Source organism: Crocodylus porosus, unplaced genomic scaffold, assembly GCF_001723895.1.
Source record: "Crocodylus porosus isolate Cpor-Errol unplaced genomic scaffold, CroPor_comp1, whole genome shotgun sequence".
In the NCBI taxonomy this organism is placed as follows: Eukaryota; Metazoa; Chordata; order Crocodylia; family Crocodylidae; genus Crocodylus; species Crocodylus porosus.
In genome coordinates this window covers 168,004,697-168,029,781 of record NW_017728906.1, presented here as the reverse complement: position 1 = coordinate 168,029,781, position 25,085 = coordinate 168,004,697, and the positions used below count along the sequence as shown (strand labels likewise).

General features: G+C 41.8%; 1 protein-coding gene across 1 annotated transcript in view; it reads right to left on the bottom strand.

The window, feature by feature from the left end:
* Nucleotides 1-24,784, bottom strand: part of MTMR6 (myotubularin related protein 6) — a 41,108-nt gene extending 16,324 nt beyond the window's left edge. Inside the window, exons 1-9 of the mRNA XM_019530165.1 lie at nucleotides 24,710-24,784; nucleotides 20,054-20,170; nucleotides 17,806-17,968; nucleotides 12,961-13,118; nucleotides 12,038-12,166; nucleotides 11,000-11,134; nucleotides 8,197-8,329; nucleotides 4,403-4,512; nucleotides 1,328-1,453 (exon numbers count right to left, since the gene is read on the bottom strand). Coding sequence (XP_019385710.1) covers nucleotides 1,328-1,453; nucleotides 4,403-4,512; nucleotides 8,197-8,329; nucleotides 11,000-11,134; nucleotides 12,038-12,166; nucleotides 12,961-13,118; nucleotides 17,806-17,968; nucleotides 20,054-20,170; nucleotides 24,710-24,733 — 1,095 coding nt within the window. The 5' untranslated portion in view covers nucleotides 24,734-24,784. The remainder of the gene's footprint in view (nucleotides 1-1,327; nucleotides 1,454-4,402; nucleotides 4,513-8,196; nucleotides 8,330-10,999; nucleotides 11,135-12,037; nucleotides 12,167-12,960; nucleotides 13,119-17,805; nucleotides 17,969-20,053; nucleotides 20,171-24,709) is intronic.
* Between the last annotated feature and the right edge of the window lie 301 nt (nucleotides 24,785-25,085).

The following is a 25,085-nucleotide window of genomic DNA, read 5'->3' as shown; positions in this document are numbered from 1 at the left end:
TATAGCAATACACACCAATATGCATCAATAGAGTATGACTTCTACATTTTGGGAACATAGATAGCACCATGTGCTACAAGAAGCATCAATGTAGGTGCTATGCAAGTCAGTTGGTGGTAACTAGAGAAAGTCATGGATGGCAAGAGGGGAGGCCTCCCCTTCCATGGGAGTATTTTAGTAGATTCTATAAATATGAGCTGTTATTAGGAAAAAGGATTGCCTTAGTATGGGGATAGGGCCAAATGCCCCAGAGGCTATGCTAATGCAAGCCACAGACACCTGGGCTACATTCCCAGGCCCTGCAGCAGGTAATGTGAAGTGGGGGGGAGGGACAGTAAGGGAAGGGGGAGTTTCTGCCTACTGCCCACACTAGCAATGCCTCCCCCCTTCAACTCCCTTGCTGTACTGTACCACGGGGTCACCCAGTACCGTGGGCTGTACTACACCCCTGGGATGGGAGTAGGAAGAGAAAACTGAGGGGAGGGAGGGGGAACCTAGAGATCTTGGCTGAGACAGGAACAATTAAGTGGGACAGAAGTGTGAAAAGGAGGTGGCAGCAGCTTGGTGGGAGCTGCATAGTAACCTCTTACACGCTGCATGCAGCCCCCAGGGTTCCACTGAGACAGCACTGCCTTATCAGATCATACTTGCAGCTTGCCCAACTGATCAGTACCAAATGCCATATGAAAGTTAGTAAAAGCTGTAATTCTTATTCCATAGTGGACATGTCCATAACAGAATCATCTCCATAATTTCAAGCAGTTAATGGGTTTATAGCTCCTTAACCTCTGAGAAAGTTTGATAGCTTTGACTCCTAAACTTTTGGTTTTACTAGTATTTATGACAAGTTCTATGTACTACTCATTCTATTTAGTTTTAAATGTTGCCTTTCAAATTCACTGAATTCCATGAAATAAAGTGTGTAAACAGGATGCCAGATGACAATACAGCAGTACAGGTACAAGATTTTTCCCAAGGTATTTTGATGATTTTTGAATGCAGATTATGAAGTATATTAGTACACTGTGGATTACCAGAATTACTAATTTAGCTTACCTTCAGGTTCAGTACACGGCTACTTTGAATGCTGATGAACAAAAAGTTTATAATGCTTCTCCATATAACTTGATATAGCTTTCCAATCAATGGGAGACATGCAGACAGACTGTTCCGATTTGAACTTGTTTATTTTACAAAAGCAAAATAAAAATCAACAGGCAGCAATTTATCTATCCTGTTATACTTCACATTTGGAAGCTCATATTCTCATACTCTAGACTTAAAAGGCAACTGAATTTAGCCATATGAAAAAAAAAAAAATGCTCACCATGAATCCTTTAATTGTCCTGTAATAGGAATCCAGTAAGAGAGCACCAAGGGAACAAACTTGGGAAGTCCTGTCCCAGCCATCAGAGCAGTGTACTAACACACTTGCATTTTCAACTACTATTGCCTGCAAAATGAAAACAAACCTTAGTAGCATATGTTCCATAATTTCTTAAGTAAATTTCAAAAGTTCAGTTTACTCCAAAACTTGCATGACAGTACATATTTAGTGACAGCACTTGAGGCTCACCTAGCAGTGTACAGTGTGAGATTTCTGGCTGCAAACCATGTTAAGCCGTGCCAATGTTGGAAATTTCCCTTTGCAAAGCTATCAAGCTCTGCATGATAAAGACAAGGTTTAGTTTCCTCTTTGCTCTTGAAACTAGGTGCTCATTTTCTACTATTTGTTCACAGCCAAATATCTGGTAGCACCTACTCTCAATAGGCTGCTAGGAAGAGGCTCAACTATACATCAAAATCCCACAAAACGAATATGGGGTACTGGGTATTTGTAAAAATTCTGTCCATTCTACGTCAAGAATTTAGGGGCATGAGAAAGATTCAAAACAGGAAGCCATGCTTCATTGATCTAAATATTTGCAAGTCACATTTTGAGAGATGTTAGCTTTTTAATTTCAAGCAATCCCAAACCTACTTTAAAACACTCTAGTGCTACTTCAGGTGGTAGAAATCTTTATGGCAAGAATTACTGCCTCAGTTTTCCAGCTATAACCCTAACAGAGATGATAATGTCATATTTTCAAGCAGCAACACACTCCCCACCCCACCCCTCCCAACAAATCTTCATGGTTCATGTATGTGCTGCTATGCTATGAGAAAAAAAGTGTAGTACAGATTCAAGTATGAGAGAGTGTTTTCATGGACATTATAGCAGAAAGGGACCTTGCAAGATCACCAGGTCCACCCCTCTGCCCAAGGGGCAGGAAGTCTGCTGGGTTCAAATAATCCCAGCAACATAAGCATTCAACTGGGTCTTAATGGTGTCCAGAGTAGGCGATTGTACCATTTCTGGGAGAAGTCTAGAATAGACTCTGGGGACTCTGACAGTAAAGAAGATTTTTTTTTACTATGTTCAGCCTAAAAAACGGTCTTCCCAGAGTTTATGATCATTAGACCTCATCTTCAAAAGGGGTGCCCTGGTGAACAGATGTTCTCCTAGCTCCTGATGCACACCCCTTACATACTTGTAGGCTACCACCAATTCCCCCTGAGCCTTTACTTCTCCAGGCTGAAGAGTCCCATGCCTCTCAGCCTCCCCTCATAAGACTTGTTGTCTTGCCCTCTGATCCTGTGCATGGCTCTCCTCTGGACTCTCTCAAGCTTCTCCACATCCTTCCTAAAGTGCAGAGCCCAGAACTGGACACAGCACTCCAGCTGCAGCCTCACCAAGGCCAAGTACAGCAGGAGGATGACTTCCTGGGTCTTGCTCGAGATGCATCGATAGATGTCAGCCAAGGTTTTGTTTGCTCTGCTGGCTGCAGTATTGCATTGGTGGCTCATGTTCATCTTGTGCTCAATCATGACCCCCCCAAGTCCCTTTTTTTAAGTGGTGCTAGTGAGTGTTTTGTCTATGGAGAATTTATCCATAGGTGGAGATATGCATGTAAAGATTCAGCAGAAAAACATTTAGAAAAGTGTATGATAAAAGACTAGTGTAAGATGATAGTTGCTAGGAATGGTCATTTAAGAAAAAATACCAGGCACACATGGGGATAGCTTTAAAGCATAAAACATACCTAATTCAAAAGTAAATACCCCCTTAAAAGTATATGACCTGCACATACTTTAATATTAAAGCCAGTAGGAGTTCATGAACTAAATATCCCAATTAACAAGGGCATTAAACTGCTACCCTACCCTTCCAAGGTCACAATCAAAACAGCTCCAATTCATATAGTTACACTAACAGTGATTCTCAACAAGGGAATCCTGGCATCCAGGATGCCACAGGGTACCATACAATATCAGCACTTTTATGTGTGCAAACACCTACACACGATTCATAGCTTAAACCCAGAGACTTCAAATAGAAATCCATAGTGTCACAAGCATTGTGCCCTGTTGTGGTTTGAGTTCTTTGCAAAAGAATTACACACTTTTCTTTTTTTGACTATGGAAAAAAAAGAGGAAAATAAGAGCTGACATTTTCAGAGGGGTCTTGAATCTAAAAATGTTGAGAACCACTTCCCTACTGCATGCTATTCTGTGACTAGAATACTACATCATAGCATTTTGCCAGCCTGTGAATTAATTCATTTTTGTTATTATTTGAAGCATGTTTGCTGCAATTTTTATTTCTCTATTAATATAAAGTTAGCTACTTAATACCAATTACAAAATAGATGTTGCAGTAAAAACCTGCTTACCCTATCCCCTTTAGGCCCAAGCAGTTCTTTGGCAGTTGTTTATTAGACTGAACTGGGGAGGAGGGCAGTACTTGAAGTTAGCCGATTTGACTATCTAAAGGAAAGCTGCAATTGAACTCCAAAAGTTAGAACTGATTTCGTTAGCATCATGGCCATGTGAAGTACTCAAAGCTTTTAATAATTTCCTCCAACTCCCCTTCCCCCCACCCCTTATATATTTGATGGTTAGATCTCTTATAAAAATATAGCTAAGCTAACATCCTTTCACCACAGCGCAAAGGGGGCTGCTTCACATTCAAGTCAATTAAGACACAAAGCAGGCACATAGGTTATTTTTTCTGCCAAAAATGGACTTGCTGTAAAACTATACATCTAAGTTATACAGTTTTCTGTAAGCAGCATAGTTTAGATCAGTAGTGAACAGAACACACTTTTGCCCTTTTGTGGGGGGAGCTGTTGTGTGCACCAAACTTTTGCTCCATTACAGGCACAGACTAGTTTCCAATCATTTATTTAGTAGAAGTGTAGTGTAATGTCCATACCTAGCACAAATACAACAGAACACCCAACAGAGCAAGTACATAAATCAAATGGTATTATTTTTGCTGCAGGAACAAGTCAAGAACATGAAGTACATCTTCAACCTCCCCCACCCCGACATCCCAAAAAAGATGAGGTGTGCAAGTTACTTTGGCCAAGACAACAGCAGCATCCAATACAGCCTTGATATGTCGCAGCCAGCCAGAGTTCTCCAAGCCAGATAAAAAATCGTTGACAGACAAACCCCTTATACCACTGACTGAAAGACAAAAAAAAAAAAAGTCATTTAACTTCCTATCACTGTAAGGGGGGGAGGGGGGGAAACCATGACAATGCAAATATCAGGCCACCTTTCTCTAATTTTAGAAAGGTATTTAAAACATTGTTCTTTCTTTTCAAGAAGTACTTAAATTCTCAACATTTCAGAAATACGTACAGAACAATAATAATACATTTCTCCATATAAAAGAGACTGCAGATAGACTGGGTTATAAAAAAGAGGAAGACACTACGTCTGCATTGCCAAAAGGGTACAAGGACAACATCTGAGTAAATAAAGTTGATCAGTCACAGTAAAAAGTGCTACTTGGCCTTAGAAAGCAGGACAGCACAAGGTAAATACTCCACAACCCTAACCCACCAAAATATTTAAAGGGAGTAAGTCATTACTAGACTATATTTAGAGTACTGAGCAAGCTATAAAACTTCCAGAATACAATGGGTCATTTTTTAACAAAAGTAATCCAAAAGTAGTATTTTTGTACGTGGAAGGGAAGGAGGGGGAAAACAGGGAAGAAATAAAGTTCTTTCTGTGCATGTCTCCAGAACACATGTACCATTCTTGTTTAATGTAAACTCCACCATCAATAATGTACAATAATGGAGGAAGGGAAATGAAGAGCATCCTCAGTCCTGCAGATGATATCAATCTGAGGACACATTTCCAGCACTATTGTTCATATTGGTTTTTTTACTATAATGTAAAAATCACACCAAGGTATGGAGTAGACAGATCAGCTCTCCTACAGCAATTGCATGCAGCATGTCATATTAGTGATATTACATGGCAGGGGAGATGGCAAGACCATTAGCTTTAAGCAAATAGTTGTCTAAAATAACTGTGGACAAATACTTACACAAGCATACTCTTACTTCACATTTACTAAGAGTAATTTACACCGGATTCAACTGAGTTAAATCAGCAGAGGGCTGTATTTTATGTAGCTGATTCTTGGGGTAATCTATCTTTACAGCCATGTTAACAATGCATCTGTATCTATCTCATGTAATCATCTTTTGGCAATGACTTCTGACCTGCAATTCAGTTTTTAGCATAGGGTTGTTGGCTGTAGCTGTGTTAGTCTAAGGCCATAAGCCTACTGTTTTTAATATAAACATTGATTGCTTGGCATTCAGATAAGTGTGGCTGGACCTAGAGCATGGAAAACAGAATAATTTAGATCAACTGTCCTTACTGGATAAATCTAGGCATCAAAAACCAACGCAAATTATTCACTGGCTAATATAAGATCACATGCCCCTTGAGCTAAAAGTATATTTCTTATTTAAAGGAAGCAAAGATACAGCATACTCAGCACAAACATCTTGCAGCATAACTACAAATAAAAAAAAGAATCCCTTCACCAACTAGAAGTAGACAATATTTCGAAACATGTTAGGAGACCTATACCAATAGTTTCTGTAGAACGTGATTTCATTATAAAACAAGCCCACAAACCTCCTCAACTCCCCAATATTAGGTTTTGTAGTTGGCAAGAAAACATTTCAAAAGGAAAATGATGTTGCACACTTGCAAAACATGCGGATCTTTGTTTGCGGCCTCTTTTCCAAGCAAAGCTATACAAGACAGAACACTGACTCCTCAAACATCCAGACAGCAACTTTTTCTTCAAGTTGTGGTTGATATGGTAATTTACAAGCAGCAATACCAAGCAGTTGTGTTGGGAGCTTTGAATCTAGGAAAACAGCAGTTGGAACATGGCTTTTTTTGCATGGGATACCAATCCCACGAGATCTAGTGAAAGAAATGCCTTTCATGTGAACAGATCCCCAATGGCCATTTTATGTATAGATAAGATTGAGACTCCTCTGAATCTATTACTTTATCTTGACCATAGTGTCAAATAGGGTAGCCTTGTAGAATATTTTCCTGCTATTAAATATCTCAAACAGATACAGAACATGAATTTCCTTTGTCTGACATCAGTCAGGCTGTGAAAGAAGGATTTTAGGTGTGAGTACTTGTAGCCAGAAGTAATGTCTTCACCCGGCAGACCGACAGATTTCAGTATGCTGGAGAACCTGAATTATCTTGGCTCCATTAACATTAAGTAAATAATCATGGAAGAGTTTGGTCTTATTCTGGAAAAGATCCTTGGAATCAAGTGAATTTAGGGTAGCCGGGGGATGGGGAGGTGGCGGCAGCCGAAGGTGAGGGCTGCATAAAGTATTTCTGCCAAAAGAAAAATCCCATTTCAAGAAGTTTCAAAGGATCAATGCTGATGTCTCACTTGTGACTGGAATGCTGCTCACTAAAGCTGCTTAGCACAGAGACAAGTTAGGGAACAGCGCATCTGAGTCTATCCCAATGGCCTTGTAACCTAATGGGAAAGGTCCTGCCTCTAACATCCTGGTTTTAAAAGACATGGTTATTATTCTGTCATATTTCCATACATCAACTTTACCAAAACCTACCAAAATGTTTACAAGGTTGTGTAATTTTTCTTTGAACTTCACACGGTACAGGAGAAGCCAGTTTCTCTCCTTCACAGTTTCTAGAGGTAGGCTGCCTCTGATTCTGGCCTATGAGCATTTTTTCCCCCAGAAACTTTCCTGTCATATCTCGGATGACACCTTGCTGATGGGAGCAGACTCACTGGGTTTGAGACTGGTCACACTGATTCATCCAATAAGTCACATGTGTATCATTCGTCTTTTCCGAGGTGGTGAATCCAGATCCAGGCTGGAGCACTGTCCTGGAATCTGAACTGCCTCAGAAGGTTAGAGTTAAAAAGAACAGAGACCCTTAATGGCAGTGTGCACCTTTACAGGAATTTCCAATGACTGCAGTTACAAAATTCTTATTGTGACCTAACAAGCAATACAAACCCCCTTTCAGCACCTGGAGAAGAATTGGATAGTACACTTAGTGGGGATATAAGCTTCTTAATATACATTTATAAATCCCTAATGACATCTGAAATACTCTAGAACTCTTGGTTCAGAGATGATACCTTTTATTAGACCAACTGAGAAATCACAAAAAATTTACCTTTTTTGGCAAGCTTTTGGGCACACATGCCCTTCTTCAGGCTCAGGGAAAATTAAAGTTAGTCAAAAGTCCCCATGGGTAGAAGACAAACCTCATTTTTTCACACAACAAGCTGAAGGTGGAAGTCTGTTCCTTTGGGTCTGAAAGCTTGCAGAAAAAAAGTACGTTTTTTTGTGATTTCTCAGTTGGTCTAATAAAAGGTATCATCTCCGAACCAAGAGTTCTAGAGTTTTTCAGATGTCATTAGGGATTTATAAAATGTATATTAAGAAGCTTATATCCCCACTAAGTGTACTATCTAATTCTTCTCCAGGTGCTGAAAGGGGGTTTGTATTGCTTGTTAGGTCACAATAAGAATTTTGTAACTGCAGTCACTGGAAATTCCTGTAAAGGTACACACTGCCATTAAGGATCTCTGTTCTTTTTAAAAATTCACAGTAAATCAGTTCCCAGCCCCTCAAATGACATAACACACCAACTACTAAATTCAATGCAGTAAGGAAAAGTACGATTTGTATTCCTTGCATAAACTAACATTAAAAATTCAATGACCATAAAAAGATCACCTATCCAATTTTTAACCAACCTCTCATTCCCCACCTCCCCACCCAAAGAACAAGAAAACTCTATACAGGCAGAACAAAAACTTGCCTTCTAGAAGTTTCTGCAGGCTGGATCTCATTACATGAATATTTTCAATGCCGACAAACTGAAATCTAATGTTAGAGTAGTTGTCCTCATTTTCATAGCCTTTACCTGCTGCTCTGTTCGCCATTGCATTAAGCTACAGGGGTGGGGAAAAAAGGCATTTTTTTTAAATCTAAAATTTAAAGTATGATATAACCAGGCAACTTCAAATGGGACACTGGGTTAAAACACAAAACAGTAAACATACATGTCTTATACCAGTGAGGGCCAACCTTCCCGTCAGAGGCCCCTTTCTGAAGCAAATTAACCTTCTACCCTTCCCTCATCAAGTGCCTCTGTGATCCCTTTCCCTTGCCCACTCTGCTGTTCTGCTCCCTGCTCTGTGCTTCCTGGCTGATATGATGATTTGCTTTCTGCCTGCTCCCCAACCTGCCATGTGCCCCACTCAGAGGCTGCCCCTGCCACAAACTGGCCACTTCTGACATATCCATAAGCATACCAATAGATATCAGGTTTGCAGCTACATTTAAGGAGGTTTCTTTGATATGATAATGATGAATGGCTAGGAAGACTGCGTGTTGAATACAAAGAGTGAAGAGGCAGACCAGATGCAGAGCTGATAATTCTGAACAGGCTATATAGCATATCTCAATTCCATTTTCTCCCAGACATACAAGATCGTAACTGCTCATTTTAAATAGTTTTGTGAAATCATGGACAAGGTAATTAGCTGAAAAGAAAAAGTTCAACTTTTTTCAGATATGCTGCAAGTCCAAAAGGATGAAGGAAGAAGCACTATACCTTTGAATATATTGGGTGCAACTACACTTTCAGTTTACTATGAAGTAGACTAATTGGCTCTGCAACAAAGTGTCCCCATCTACATGTGTGCCAGTATTAGTGTGCAGTTAGTTAAAATTTGCATTGGGGACAGTACTATCTTATGGCAGAGCAATTTAATGTGCTAAAACACATGCATGGATGCCAACCACAGGCATGAGTTGCACCCGGTCAGTCCAGCCTGTTGGGGGCCTGATCCATCCCAGCTCAAACTGAGGCTGTCCCAGGTGCATGGGTAGATGTTGCACCCAGGAGCAGTTCCCTCCATCTCAAACGGCTCTGGAGATTAATTGCATCATATTAATTGCCATGCAGATGTACCCACTGATGGCTATAAAATTATGTACTACCAAAAAACCTAGGCCAGCTCAGTTTGAATCAATAAATTAGACATTTTTGTGAGGGCTCTCTTGTGCTCCAGATATTACATTTTCTTTTTAAAGAAATTAATTTTCTAATCTTTGTGGTCACAAAGAAATTTGAAACAAACTTTTGAATGGAACCAACATGGGTACACAACTCAAGCTGTGAAACAAGTTCCAATAAGTATGTACTGCCACTCAAACTAATACAGGGGTGGGTGGGCAATTATCTGGGGTACAGGGCTGCTTACTGAGTTTTGGTAAGCCATCGAGGGCTGCATGACAGGTAGAACAAGACAGATAAATATTAATTTTTTAAATTTTTTAGGGGCCCCGCGGGCTGGATAGAATGGCCTGGCAGGCCACATCCAGCCCCTACATTTTGCCCACCTCTGTCCTAATGGGATGACAATAATGAATCCTAATAACTGGGCAAACATCAACACAGTATTTTATACTGCTGATGAACTATAAAAGGGAGACAGGGAGGGGATATGAAGATTTATGTGGCACTTTATTTTGGTTTCAAACAAGTGACCCTTGATTGTGAACAATTACACACCTACCACCTACTCTGCCTCAATCTGACTTTTGACTACAGAAAAGTAAAGGAGACTAAAAACTGCTTACATGATATCTGAACAAAATAGTTTAATATTGGTGTATTAGAAAGGCTATGAATGCTAACATGATGATGTACACATTCTTTTCTAATCTCTCCAGACTTTAAGACGTGCTTATTTTAATTCAGCTGGCAAACTTCTCATCCTTTTGCATTCTATGCTAATAGAGTGGCCTAAAGTTCAAAAGTGTTGGGCAACCCACAGTTCCCATTAACTTCAAAGAAAGATACCTAGCACCTTTAAAAATAAAAGCCACTTATTGCTTAACTTTGGCAGTTCAATTTAGCTATCTTTTTCAAAACTCTTGGCTAGAAATCCCAAGCGAAGTACATTTCACTTAGTTTCGCTATCTGTCTGAACAAGAAGAGGTGGTTTCTTTTCTGCCTTCAAAGAAAGATGTTTGTTTTTAATTTGTATAGTGGTGCTATGCTCTGAATAATGGGCATTTATACACATACCTTTGTGCACCGGAAATCCAGCACATTGGAGCAGATTAGACTAATTAAGCCTGCAGAGTACACTAGCCGACACCTGGCACTGCAACGCATGCATTTGTAGAAATGGCAAAATGCGTGTGGGCACTGAGAAAATGGCAGCTCTGTGCTTTTGAACTAAAAGTTGAAAAGTGCGCTGCCATCATTTTCTCAGCACTCATGTGGATTTCATCATTTATACAAATGCACGCAATGCAGCGCCAAGCAGTTTTAAAAGCACCAGGTGCTGCAGCGCATACATGTTTACAAATGCCGACTGTTACCAAAGTCCTCTCAGGTAGGCCATACATCATACGAGAAAGCATTAACAATCTTTTGGTCATAACTGATGTGGACCAAACTTGAAATCAATGATCTAAGGCTTAAGACCATTATATGGTATATTACCAACCCCACTGAACCTGATATTATCCCCAACACTGCCTCCTAATGTTTGGAGTGATACGGTAATGGAAGCCTAAGCTGCAGCTTTGATGCAAATACATACTTTAGGTCTGGTGTCCATGACATACATATACCGATTAGCAGGGTTAGCTTTACTGATTGCTTGTAGCATGTGCTCATCCTCCAGACACCTGGCACTGAAGCCTGAGAGAGGTTGACTGCATCTGCAAATGGCAGCCTAGTATAGAAACAAAGAATCAATTTGCAAACTGATTCTGAACACTGCTAGAAGAACACATTAGACATACAAATTTCAAAATGCTTAAGTGCAACAAAGTCTAAAAATTACACAGTAAAATGATAAGCTGAAAGTGCCACAAGGCAGCAGACGGGACAGCTGCAGCTAGACCTGCATCCTGGTGAGAGGAAGAGGGCGGGGGGAGCTCTGATTTTCCATGATATAAAAACCAAAGTCAAACACCAAAACATATAGGTAGTTACAATTTATTTTATTATAGTGATGAAGGCACTGGTAGGTTTCCAAGTTGTGTTCAAGTGATACTCTATCTCTGTGTTTCATTTTAATTGTGGAAAAAATGCAAATGAGAGAATTTGGGGCTTTCTACCAGAGAACTTTGGATTTTTAGACAGAGAAAAATCAGGATCCCTGCTAAGATAGGCAGAAAGGCTTACAATAGGAAAAAAAAAGCAAGCTGAGACATTGCCCTTTTCCATCCGTCTGTCCCTCCACAGCAATTTACTGCCATGGTTTCATAAAATCATAGAAAATTTGTATTGCAAGGGACCTCAGGAGGTCATTTAGTCCAACCCCCTGCTCAAAGCAGGTTTTCAAATCTGTTTGTTCAGAGTGCTATTCTTGACACTCCCAAATAGCAGGATAGATTTCTAGAAGAGATCTGTGACCTCTCAACGATCTTAAAGGTCCTATATTAAAGTCTGAAAATGTTACAATTGGCTAAGTATAACCTAACATTTTGTTAGGTACAGTGTCAGAGGTTAAGAAATAATCACAGTTCAGCGGAACCAGGTTATTATACTTGCCTCCTTTTCTTTCCTGAACCTGCATCACCTGTTAAGAAAGTTTTTAGCCCACTTGCACTGGAAGGAAATCAGACTATACCTCTTTGTCTTTATGATAATATGACAACACTGGGAATCTTCCTTTGCTTCTGAACTTGGAGCTACCAACAATTATGGGTTTGCTTGCAATTCTGGGAACATAAAGATCTCTAGGATAGGTTTCACAAACCTGTAAGACAACAAACACACAACATAACTATTTCATCTGCAGACCCCTTAAATTCAGTGCAACTTCTAGCCATAAACAACTGATTGCTAGCTACATTTATTTCCTTAACTTTTCTCTCCCTACTCCCAAATCAATAGGCCCAGCATTCAGTGCAGAGCTAAATAGCCTAGAAGTTAGAGAAAAAAAAAGCCTGCACAGTTTGTCTTTCACTAGGAAAAATGAGAGAAAAAGCATACTGCATGAGATAAAAGAATAAAATGATAAGAGAGAATGATAAAAAGCTCAACATTCAATATGAGAGTCCATTGAGACACCAGCATCAGTTTAATAAAATTGAGACTTACTGAAAATTGGTTTCTAGGAATAATAATGCAAAGAACTTTTTTCAAATGGAGCCCCAACTCATCTTCGTATTTAAAATTTATTTTTATTTTGGAATTTATGTTTAACCTCAACAGAAACAGGAGTGTCACACCTCAACTTTGCTAATACCAATGCAAAATCCTTCCCGAGAGCTAAAAAGGCAGCAAAGAACAAAATTACCCTAGCTCAGCGTCAAAATAAGAAATAAACCATGCTGTCCAAAGGTTCCCCTTGCTCATAAAAAGTTGGCTATCCCACTATGCCTCTGGTTTTACTATTTTGGAAAAAGCTTGAAATTCAAGACTTTTGAGGTTTTCACAGCATTACAGATATTTCCTGCTGGACTGGAATCAGTGGTTGTAAGGTCAAGATGCGACAGAGATAAATGTACATCATTTTCCTCTGCTGCCAAATTGTCCATTATCTTTTACCTTATAATCACGATTTGCATCAGATAACTGCCAGTTGGTGTTTGGCACTCCCATCCGCTTATATTCTTCTGCTAAATCAATAAGCTGCCAGCCTTTCACCTGTTCAGATTCCTTCTGCTTTGGATTGTAAGAGAAGGCATATAGTTCATCATACCTCACTGAAAAGCAGAAAATAGATATTTTGCAAAAAGTCAGAACCCAGATATCTTCTCTGTCAGCAAGTGTAGGCAGATCACCACCTAGGAATAAGACTCCAAGGCCATAAAAAACAGACCCCTAATAACACAAATAATCACATGACATTCCCTTTCGTTACCATGTAAATCACTGGTGACCAACTGGTCGGTCAGGATTGAGCAATTGATCCTGGAGCCTCCTGCAGTCAGTCCTGGGCTGGAGTGGCCAAATGTGTGTGTGCATGCATGTGCGCCCCCCCCCCCAGCCCAGCAGGTCAGTCAGTGGGGGAAGGGAAGGGAAGGGGCGGGGGTCAGAATGAGGCCCTTTTGTGGCAAAGGACACAGAGTACAGCAGAGGCAGGAGAAGCCCATAAAGTAAGCAGGGCTCCAGGCAGGTGGTGGAAGGATCAAGCCTGGGTGGCTTGTCCTGGGGTGGGGTGCCGCTTCCACCACCGCATGCAATCCGGCGTAGGCCCTGGGGGGCACATCCCCCCACAATCTGTGAGTGGTGGAGGCAGCTGCTGCTGCTGCATGCTGGGCTTTGTGCACCAAGCCCCACTGCACACTGCCTGGGAGCAGCCCAATCCCACAGGCATCTCACACAGGTCGGGGAGGGGAGCATGTAATGCCCCTCCCCCAAATGCTGGGCAGCATGGGTGGCTGCAGAAGCAGCGAGGTAGGGAAGGGGCTGGGGATGAAGCTGCAAGCGGCTCATCTGAGGGCCACAAGGAGGGGGCATACAGCTCGAGTGGACACGAGGAGTATGCATCCCTGGATCTGCATGTGGAGTGCAGCAGAGTGGCGTGGGCTGGGAAGAACGTGGCACCGCCCCAGCGGGGGTGCTAGGCTGGGTTGTGCTTGGGCTGGGTGATGGTGGTGCTAGGAGCAGGGCCATGGGGGGGGCTGTAGCCACCCCAAAATTCGCCATAGCCCCCGCAACCCTGAGCACAGGACCCCCACCAGAAGCAGCTCACCGCCGCCCCAGCCCGTACCACCCCACATGTAGATCTGGGGGTACATGCCCCACCGTGCCTTCGTGGGCATCTTAAATCTAGGTAGGAAGGATTTTACCTGAGGAAGGATGCTGTAATATCTAAAAAAACTTGTCTAAATCTATCCGAGTCATGCAGTTATTGCAATAATATGCCCCCCACAAAAATTCTTGCTTCTCTCATATCTCCTGCACCATCATCACTACAACATTTTAACACTACTAAAATAGGTCCCAAAAATAAATCCTTAAGGAATCTATTAGTAACCTCTTGCTAGCCCAAAACTTCCCCTTTCCACATTATGTAATGTTATAGCTTTTTCCATCACTACTTTACCCGCCCCCAAATTTCTTTGTTATAAAGTAAAACATTATAAAAGTAATGATTTCCCATGCAGCACTCTATCAAATGCTGTACTGAGTTCTAGAGGGAACTACTGCATTTTCTAATGACTGTTTATATAGTGCTACTGCAATTGGATGAGGGAATAGACTATTTATGATGAGTAAATAAAATTCTCTGGACCATGTAAGACCTCATGGGAACTAAATGATTTAAGCATTTTTCAAAATGAGACTGGGGATGCTAAGCAGTTTAGGTTCTTTAAATAATCTTTTATGTGACTTCTGTCCTGAGGAGCTCACAGTCTGAAGTAGTCACACCAGGACAATGCAGTTCATTTGCAGGAAAAGATGAATGACCCTTTTCAAAAGGTAAAGGTAAAGACTTTTAGGACTCTGGAGAATAGAGGGGTGGCTTGGCACGTCACCTGGAGTATTCTCAATGCCCAAGTGACAAGATGAAGAGTAGTTTAAAATTATGAACAGAGACAAATGGACTCGATGATCTCCCGAGGTCCCTTCCAGCCCTAATGTCTATGAAATCTATGAAATGGCAAAGTTGTTTGAAAGTTTGCTAATATAATTGGAACTTTTAGGCTATTAGTTACACAGATGTGAAGTATGTTAAAGAATGCCACAATATTGGTCCTGCATTTAACTCCACCCCCCCCCCCAAAAAAAAAAGTCTGCTGAAAAGCTGGCAAGTCAGTCAGTAATAAAGAAGTCCTTGACTTTAGGAAAGCTGATTTTGACAAGCTAAGGAGGCTTGTCAGAGAGGCCCTAAAAGGCCACAACCCAATGGAGAGGGGAGTTCAGGATGAGTGGTTGCTGCTCAAGGGAGCAATCCTAGATGCGCAAGCAAAGTCCACCCTGTCTCGGAGGAAAGGCAGCAAAAGGGCACAGCAGCCCCCTTGGCTCTCCAGGGAACTGGCGGACCTCCTGCATCTTAAAAGGAAGGCCTACAAAGGATGGAGGACTGGAACCGCCACCAAGGAGGAACAGCTGCTTTAGTCTGGACTTGCAGAGCAAATCAGGAAAGCCAGGGCTGTGATGGAACTCCAGCTAGCTACAAGTATCAAGGACAATAAAAAGTCCTTTTTTAGATACGTGGGGAGCCAGAGGAAAAGCAAGGGCAATATTGGACCCCTGCTAAACCAGATGGGGCAACTGACAACTGAGCCCAGGAAAAAGCGAACTTGCTAAATGGGTACTTTGCATCATTTTGTCACCCATCCCATGGGACGCCCTGCCCACTATGGGTCAGGGAGGCCCAGGTGAGGGAGATTCCTTGCCCTCAATCAAAGTTGACTTCATGGAGAAACACCTTGACAACTGGATATCTTCAAGTCACCCAGCCCTGATGGGTTACACCCAAGGGTACTCAGGGAGCTGGCGAGCATCATAGCTCAAGCCCCTGGCATGGATCTTTGAGAGCTCTTGGTGCTCTGGTGAAGTGCCTGATGATTGGAAGAGGGCCAATGTTGTGCTGATCTTCAAGAAAGGGAGGAAAGTAGATCTGGCATACTACAGGCCCATCAGCCTGATCTCTATCCTGGGGAAGGTCTTGGAAAAGATTATCAAAGAGGCCATCCTTAACAGACTAGCTGAAGGCAATAACCTGAGAAATACCCAGCATGGGTTTGTTGCGGGTAGGTCTTGCTTGACCAATCTCATTTCCTTTTATGACCAGGTGACTTAGCACCTGGACAAGGAGGAAGAGATCGACGCTGTATATCTTGACTTCAGAAAAGCCTTCGATCTGGTATCCCACGATCACCACTTGGCTAAACTGGCTAACTGCAGCCTTGATGTCACCACGATCCACTGGCTGGGGAACTGGCTCCGTGGTAGGACCCAGAGGGTGGTGGTCGACGGGAGCCAATCATCTTGGTGCGCTGTAACCAGTGAGGTCCCACAAGGCTCTGTCCGAGGGCCTATACTGTTCAACATCTTCATTAATGATGTGGACGTTGGAGTCAGGAGTGGACTGGCCAAGTTCGCCAATGACACCAAACTTTGGGACAAAGCATCCACGCGAGAGGACAGGCGGGTGATCCAGGCTGACCTGGACAAACTCAGCAAATGGGCAGACGAGAACCTCATGGTGTTTAACACCGAAAAATGCAAGGTTCTTCACCTTGGGAGGAAAAACCTGCACCATGCTTATAGGCTCGGTAGTGCTACACCGGTTAGCACTACAGATAAAAGCGACTTGTGGATCATGGTTGACCACAAGATGAACATGAGCTTTCAGTGTGATGCTGCAGCTAGTAAAGCAACCAAAACACTGGCTTGCATCCATAGATGCTTCTCAAGCGGATCCCGGGACATCATTCTTCCGCTGTACTCAGCCTTGGTGAAACTGCAGCTGGAGTACTGCGTCCAGTTTTGGGCTGCACAATTCAAAAGGAATGTGGAGAAGCTTGAGAGGGTGCAAAGGAGAGCCACGCACATGATCAGAGGTCAGGAAAACAGACTTTATGATGAGAAGCTGAGAGCAATGGGGCTATTCAGCCTGGAAAAGTGCAGGCTCAGGGGATAACTCCTCAGGATCTGGGTGGGAATGTCTGTTCACCAGAGCCCCCCAAGGGATGACAAGATCCAACGGTCACAAACTCCACTGTGACTGACTCAGGCTGAACATAAGAAAGAACTTCTTCACTGTCCGAGCCCCTAGGATTTGGAATATACTACTGCTGGAGGCAGTTCAAGCACCCACTTCTTTGAATGCCTTCAAGACACATTTGGATGCTTATCTTGCTGGGATCCTATGATCCCTGCTGACTTCCTGCCCCTGGGGCAGGGGGCAGGACTCAATGATCCTCCAGGGTCCCTTCCAGCCAAAATGTCTATGAATCTAATGAAGCAAGACAGAAGTTTGTGTGATGATTAATCATGTAAACACCCATTTTGTATTTATAACTCCTGTCAAACACGTAAAAGATGACATTAAGAAACAAGGTAGAAAGGTGATAAAATATCTTATAAGCCAAAAATGAATGCACCTATATCAGTCTCAAAATAATTCCAATATTACTTTCAAACTGTATCCAACCTATCACTAGTTTCAAAAATCTCCACTGGAAATGGAATAATTGAAACCTAATATTTACAACATCATAGCAATCACTTGGAATTTCATTCTCTCTTACCCACACACTATCTTGTTTTCTTTGTGTGTTGACGTAATGGTTATGAAAACCATATGTAGCAGATTGAAAAAACAAAATTTCAAAGACTCATGGAGGCCTCATGTTTAACAGAAATAAGATAAAACCCTAGGGTGTATTAAGTTTTTTTGGTAAAACAGAGCTTCAAAACATACAGCAATCCTACCTGGCCTTGAAAGCTGTAACAATGAGTTGTAAATGTCATGACAATCCCTTTCTCTAGGAACAATAAAGTGAACTATTCTGAAGTTCTTGCACTGGATTACAAGAGGGCAGCCTGAAGTAGTCAAGGCAAGTTTCTCCACTGCAGCAATATGATGATGTAGTATCTATGGCACACAAGAATTCAGTATAAGTTTCATTGCAACATATTATTGACCAATGATAAATAATATTTTAATAATATTCTTGGAGGCCCTTTACACACATAAGTTGACAAAGCTAGTCAATAGCCTTATAGCATAAGCTCTATTTGTACAAAAGAACCCTTGATATTGGCATTTCATAGAACCCACCATAACTGTCTACTGGAAACTATATTCAGTTTCTTCCCCCAGCTTCCTGGGATTACCAGTAAATCACAAACTTTAAAATTAATCCCTTGCTTCATGCCAAGCACTGAAGTAAATCTTCAAGGCAAGCTAATCAATATTTTTAAAAGCACTGCTAAATGACAAATTGCATCTACTAGGGGAATGGATTTATTCAGATCATTGTCTCTAAGGCTTGGGAGTGCTCTTCAGACTTTTATAAAATGCAAATGGCAAGCACCAAGCACAGCCAAAATACAGAATTAAACGGTTGGAAAGGACCTCAAATGCCAGCTGTCTCACCCCCTGCAGAATCTGTAATCCCTACACCACTCCAGAGAAATGCCAACCCTCTGCTTGGAAATCTTCAATGAAAAAAAAGATCCCATGTCTTTCCTAGATAGTTTGTTTACTTTTCTTATCACTGTTACAGTCTAGAGGTTTCTTTCTGGAGTCTTATCTAAATCTGCTTGGCTGTAAAGTCACATCTTTATATATGAGAATTTTCTTGTCCCCAAAATTTAGTTTTGAGCAACTGGATGTTTGATGTGGAGAAAATGCATCCCCACCCCAATTCAGGCTTTCAAAGGTTAGCTTACATTTATGCCTATAACTACAGTTTATGTACTCCAAAGTTCTGCTCTTGAAACAACACTCATGAGCAGCAACTTTAACAGCCAGATCAGTATGAGCCAGGAGTACTATAAATCAGCATGACAAGGAAGTAGAGACGAAAGGAATAAAAAAATTCAACACAAGAATGCTACAGGTGCTCCTGTGCCACCTGAGACTCTAAAGGGAGCATATTATTCAGTTATCTAGCTAATGCAGGCATTTTTTAATTGCCATATAAAAGGAAAACACTATACAAAACCCTGAGAAAGCATTTTGCCAGATGCATATATTTGAGAAGTACTGAAATTAAAGGCAGCAATTTAAAAAACATAAAATGACTAAAGACCATTTAGAGGAAGTGCCGTAGTAAAAGTTCTCAGCACATGCTGTACTGGATTACATAAGTAAATATTGCACAATGGGACCAGAACAGTACTTCTAAGTTAAACAATTTTATGTATAGTGGCACTTTCACAAATTATGTGCTATTGACACAGAACCAGTAAAGCACAGCAGGCAGCAACAAGTCCAATAACCATGATACAGCATTAAGTGTAAGAAATTTTTGCCAAGGAACATATCCAAGATAGTTTTACTATTTTAAAAACCCACAAGATTTTTGGTGCCTACAAGGATCTGGGTCTCAGTTCTTAGGGCTTTGTTGTTGCATTTAAGGCTACCAAGATCTGAATCTGAAGTTTGAGGAAATTCAGCTGCATTAACTGAGGCTTTGGCAAAACAACATGCCCTGAATAGAACTAGAAATCAGAGGGAAAGGTACAGATCCAAGCAAAGCAACATAGAATCACAGTGCCAGAACAGGCCTCGATGGTCATTTAGTCCAAATCCCGCACACGATCTAATGGTCATAACCACCTCTTAGCAGAAAAAAGGAAGCTAGTTATTTAATGGCTTGTATTTTTAGAGATGGCAGAGCTGCCACATCCAAGAACAGATCTACTTATTTTAAGTGCCTAAACAAAGTTACTTTAAATCTTGCACAGTTTTGAAAACTTTAGCCATAATGAAAAGGATCACATCTAGATGAGCCTGGCCACAAGGAGCCCAACAAGACAACTTGCCTTGCATCTCTATTTTTTATTGCTGATATGTGAAATGCTGTGAGGAGAAATAATTTATATTTTATTTAAAGAGAAGTTACAGCCAGACAATAATTTAAATTTAGCATGCATGGTGGGGAGGGAAGGACAAGAAAGTGCATCTGAAATAGCAGTGTGCTTTCAGGCTATTAGGCATCTGCTTCCTTACCCAAGTCTCTTTCTGGCCAGAATCTATAAATAATAGATGAGTTGCTGTAAGGTACAGGGTTCCTGTTAATGACTTGTTGTTGGTGCTGAACCGGTCTAGTAACTTCACCTGCTCTACCTGTAAGAGAGAGAGAGAGAGAAAACAAGAAAAAAAATGCAAACGTGTTATTTTACAGGAAGTAAAATCCTTCTTTGACAGTCCTCTCAGTCCACAGAATAACTTTAATGTAGAGGAAGCTCCAAAGTGTCCAGAGCAGTCTAGTATGTTCCAAACTAGTAAACAAAACCGACCTGCCAAGGAATGCCTAGATGACCTAATTATCCCGTTAGAAGATACAATGCATGATAAAGCCAGAAGGCCAGGATCATGAATAATCTATCCATATCTGTAAAGTTAAAATCATTTTTAAAAATAAGTGGCAGGAATGATTTTCCATCATGCTGGCTGGCACTCTGAAAACAAGAGTGCAATTTTTAAAAAGTGAAAAACAAGGATAGCATCAAATTCACATGTAATAAGAAACATTACCCTGCTAGATGTCAATACTGAATTACCAGCTGATATCAGACCTGCACACTGGGGGGGGGGTCATTTCCAGCACCTCCTATCCCTTCAGAGCCCTAAGAACCCCCTCTCCTTGACTTCATTTTCATCCTCCACTTTATCTTGCCCCCAGCCTTAAAAACTTAAGTCATAACAGAAAGGAACTTGCTATGTTGGAGCTGAAGTGGAAATACCCATTAAAAAAAAAAAAAAAAGGAAACAAGCTCTATGCTCAGCATAAGTGTGACCTCCCAAAAGTCAAATGAGAGAACTGCTCTCTAAATAGAGAGCCCCTCAGTCCAAACATTGCTGGGACAGATTTCTCACACTTCCATCCAACTAACAGTCTTCTAATCCAACAGAGGAACATTTCATAGAAAAGGGGTTTTAGGGATCCTGCAATGTAGCCAATTTAACAAAGTAGTTTGCAGGCTCCACATTGCTTTATCTGAAACAAACATTACATCATCCTGCATGTGAAACACCACAAAAGGACTATGGTGAGGGCTTATCTTTTTGTATACCATTTTATTTCTTGGCAGGCTGATCTCATTAGTACAGAGTTGGAGCTCTTGCTAGAAGCCCAATACTATTCCCATTAAAATCAATGGCAAAGCTCCCAAAGACTTGAAGCAGCAAGATCAGTGCTAGGAGAGGTGGCTGCGACAGCAAATAGCCCCGGTCAGTAAGACAGGGATGAAAATACATACTGATAATTAGGGTTCAAACTGCTTAGGTTATGAGACATATTCCACAGTGGAAAGCTCAGCATTAAAAAAAAAAAAAAAGGTGAGTTATCTCACTAATAGAACTGAGGTGTTCAAGGATTTCAGTTTAGAAGAGAAAAGCCACATGTGCATTGCTCCATTATGCAATGGGCCCTGTTGCCCTTTGTATTTCTCAGTTAAATTATTATGCTCAACATACAATGTCCAACGTAGGAAGTTAAACCAGCTGCGCAAAGTTCTGCATAAACTGATGGTTTCAATGGCACCTAACCAGCTAGTGAGGGCTAAACATAATGAGCATAACAGGAAGGTTACTGCAACTGCTTTAGTCTATCTAAACTCCACCAAAGTACCCTTCCTAGTATGCAATCCCTGTATACCACAGCTCTCACCCTGCCATGTTCCAGCTTGATCCAATCAGCACAACCTGTATCATCCACAGGCCATGCTTCTATAAGGAAAGACAGCATGTGCAAACCAGACTTGACCTGCACTTTGGCAACCTAGTTTAAGCAATTAAAAGATCATAGGAATTGGATGGATGATGCAAGAAGGCGGCAAAAAAAAAGTAATGAGATAATTACTAAAATTTAATTTTTAGATGTACTTTGTTTCAAGGAATATTAGGCATGTTGAAATCATGTAATTATATCATCCAAAGACCCCTTATGTAGCTGACCCCTGTTGTGACAGCTGTAGTTTTAACTGAATTATCCATTTAAAAGAAATCAACTAAAAAGGGGACAAGCAAGGTGTATAATAGATCTAATGAACCATTAGCAGCTTGACATACCTCAAGCTAAGAAAATTTCAATCAGCTGAGTCACAGTTTTCAATTTTAGAAAAAACAGATAAAAAAGGAGAATGGAAAACTACCTGTATTTGTAAATGTAGTTGGATTATAACAAAGAACTAACAGCAAACAAAGATGTGAGGAACACTACACATTTTGGAAGCAATATCAACATAGTAAATTTGGAGGGAGGATTTTTAATAGCAAGACTGAAGACAGCCACTTCAACAACAAGAAACCTAATTATAGTAAAGAGGGACTGGAAACAATGCATCAAAAGCTGTTACAAAGGATTGTCTGAGCATTCCCTAACATGATGCCTAGAGCCAGGGAAAAACAGACATAACTGTATCTTGCTGTTATGGAAGCATTTAAAGAATGACTTTGCCCTTTTAGCAAAATAAATTAAAACCTGAATTTCAAACCCAAGAATCATGTGTTTTGCACAACTGTATTAACACCACACATGAAATACAATTTTCAAATGGACCCAAGTTCTTAAATCACTTAAGTCAGTTTAAAAAAACCCAAAAACTCAGACTTCTAAATCCCACTAATGTCCAGTGAGACTTCAGCACTGAGTTACTAATATGCTTTTGAAAATTATACTATCCATTCTCTCTAACAGTAGTTAATAAATTCATTTTAGCATTTGAATTAACTACTATCAGAAATTCAGCTATAAAACTGCCACGTTGCTGGAGTTGGAAGAGGAAGAAACTAACAGAATTTCATTACCAGCTCTTAAACTGGCATTCTTACTAGCCAGCCCATTTGTCAAGAGTGGCAGCAACCTGCAGATCTAAAGTTCCCTCAAAGACAATCTAGAAGCAGGCTATGAACACAGCAATATTATAGTTTCACCACTTCCTCTGACTGATCTATTTGCATGTTATTCTTGACTGATATCAGTCCTTTACCATACCTACAGCATACATTACACCTGATAAAGTTTATCTAATTAATCCAGTGTAAGCATATTGGTAGAGGGTAGTTATTTCAAATTTCACAATCAAATGCAATGATTTTAGCCATTCTTGTCAAGGAAACCAGCATTGTAAGAGAGACTTTTGTATTTATATAAAGCAGAAACAATTTCAAATCAATAGCAGATACTGTCAGGACATTTTTTATACGGCATGTCCCAATTTATTTTTTCTAATTGGAAAAGGCACATTTCTCTCTTCATCCAATTAGATTTCTGAAGAAAGCATTTTTTGACAAAATGCCGCTACAACTGGTTCTGCATGGACAAACCCGATGCCAAACAAAGCTTTATTGATTCCAGTGGGGCTGTGCCCTCAGGGATTTTTGCAGGTTTGAAGCTTGGTAATTACTTGAAAATCAGTACGGTAAGATTTCCTACCACACAAAAATTAAATGAGATGAAAACAGCATATCTGAAGTGGCTACCTTCTTTCATTTACAGGTGTCACAGCTAACTGTAACAACAAGTAAATTTGGAGCCATGATTTTCAAGCTGATGTTCCTTTACAAATCACTTTTCTCATCTCAGATGTTAGTTCAGCAAGAGATTAATCGGCATCTAACAAAATTGTTTTAATTTGTGTAACTTTGTTGAAGCATATCAGATTGAAAAGAACCTTCCCAGCCATAACAGGCTTTACATTGTTTTTTTTATTTTAATTTTTTGTGCAATAATAACCTGCTGCTGCACTTAGCTACTCACTATAACTACAACGCTGTAAGATGGGACTTCCTCTGTCCATACAGCTATAAGTCTAATTTATGTTCAAAATTCCAAGTCATTCGCATGAATAGCTTGTGCTTCTGGGAAAGACTAGACAGATGTGTAGGGCCTCCAGCCACTTCGGCACACAAGCCAGGAAGAGAGCAGATCTGGCCACCTGCAATTTAATTCTGCCTGTCAAAACCATTGGACGCCAAAACAAACTGAACACTTCAATTCAACACCATGTTTACTTAAAGCTGACTGAAGCATTAAACAGGCCTTCTTCCCCAGTTGTTTTTGTCTCCGCACCATTCTGTTTATGCACTCCCCATCCACAGCCCCACCCAGTCCCTGCACATCCTGGTCTGATCTCTCATGGCCCTATCCAGGCTAGTGATACCACAATGCACAGGGACGCCTGGGGATGGGGCAGCTATTTTCCTGTCCCTGTCCATTCACATCTCCAGGCGGTTTCGCTGGGCAGTGTCCACCAGCTCCTTGGACGCATCTACAAGCCAGTGGGTCCTGCCTGGGGGAATCTGCTTAGTGCCCCACACCTGCTTGGGCCTCTTGCTCTAAACCTCTCACCTTCACTTCTGTCCCTTTATATTTGTCCCAAGTGATCAGCACCATGCTCTCAGCAGCCCCCTCACCACGCAGACCTTGCAGCTCTGCAGGGTGGGCTCTGCCTGTGGAACAGCACATCACCGGGGGTGGTTGCATCTGCCTGGCACAGCGGAAGCCTGGCCCTACCCCTTCTTCATCCTGCTCTTAGGAAAAGGCCCCAGGCTAAATTACCACCCCCAGAAGCAACCACTGTCCCGAGGGCCGCACCGAGCCCCGGGCGCTCCTCACTTCAGCAAAGAACAAGGCAACGCAGGACCCGGCCCCGGCAGTACCTTAGTAGTGCGGATGTGCTCCATGCCTTCTACTCAGCTCCGACCCCGAGCCCACCGCTGCCGGCCCGGCTGCCGTCACCTGGAGACACTTCCGGGGGGAGCGGCCGGAGGAGGGGCCGGGGCGGAGCCAGCGCCCGAGCCCGCGCGGCGCCCCCTGCTGGCCGGAGGAGCGACTCCGCCTCCCCGCCCCCGCGGGGCCCGGGGAGCTCCCCTCAGGCCACGCCCGGACGCCGCGCACAGCAGGGGGCGGGGCCAGGGAGCGGCCCGCGGGAATTCCGTCCGCTGCGGCTTGCGAGCAGCAGCTACGGCCCGGAGCCGCCTCGCTCCGGGTCCTGCATATGTACACGTGTGTTGAGGCGTGCCTCCAATCTGCAAC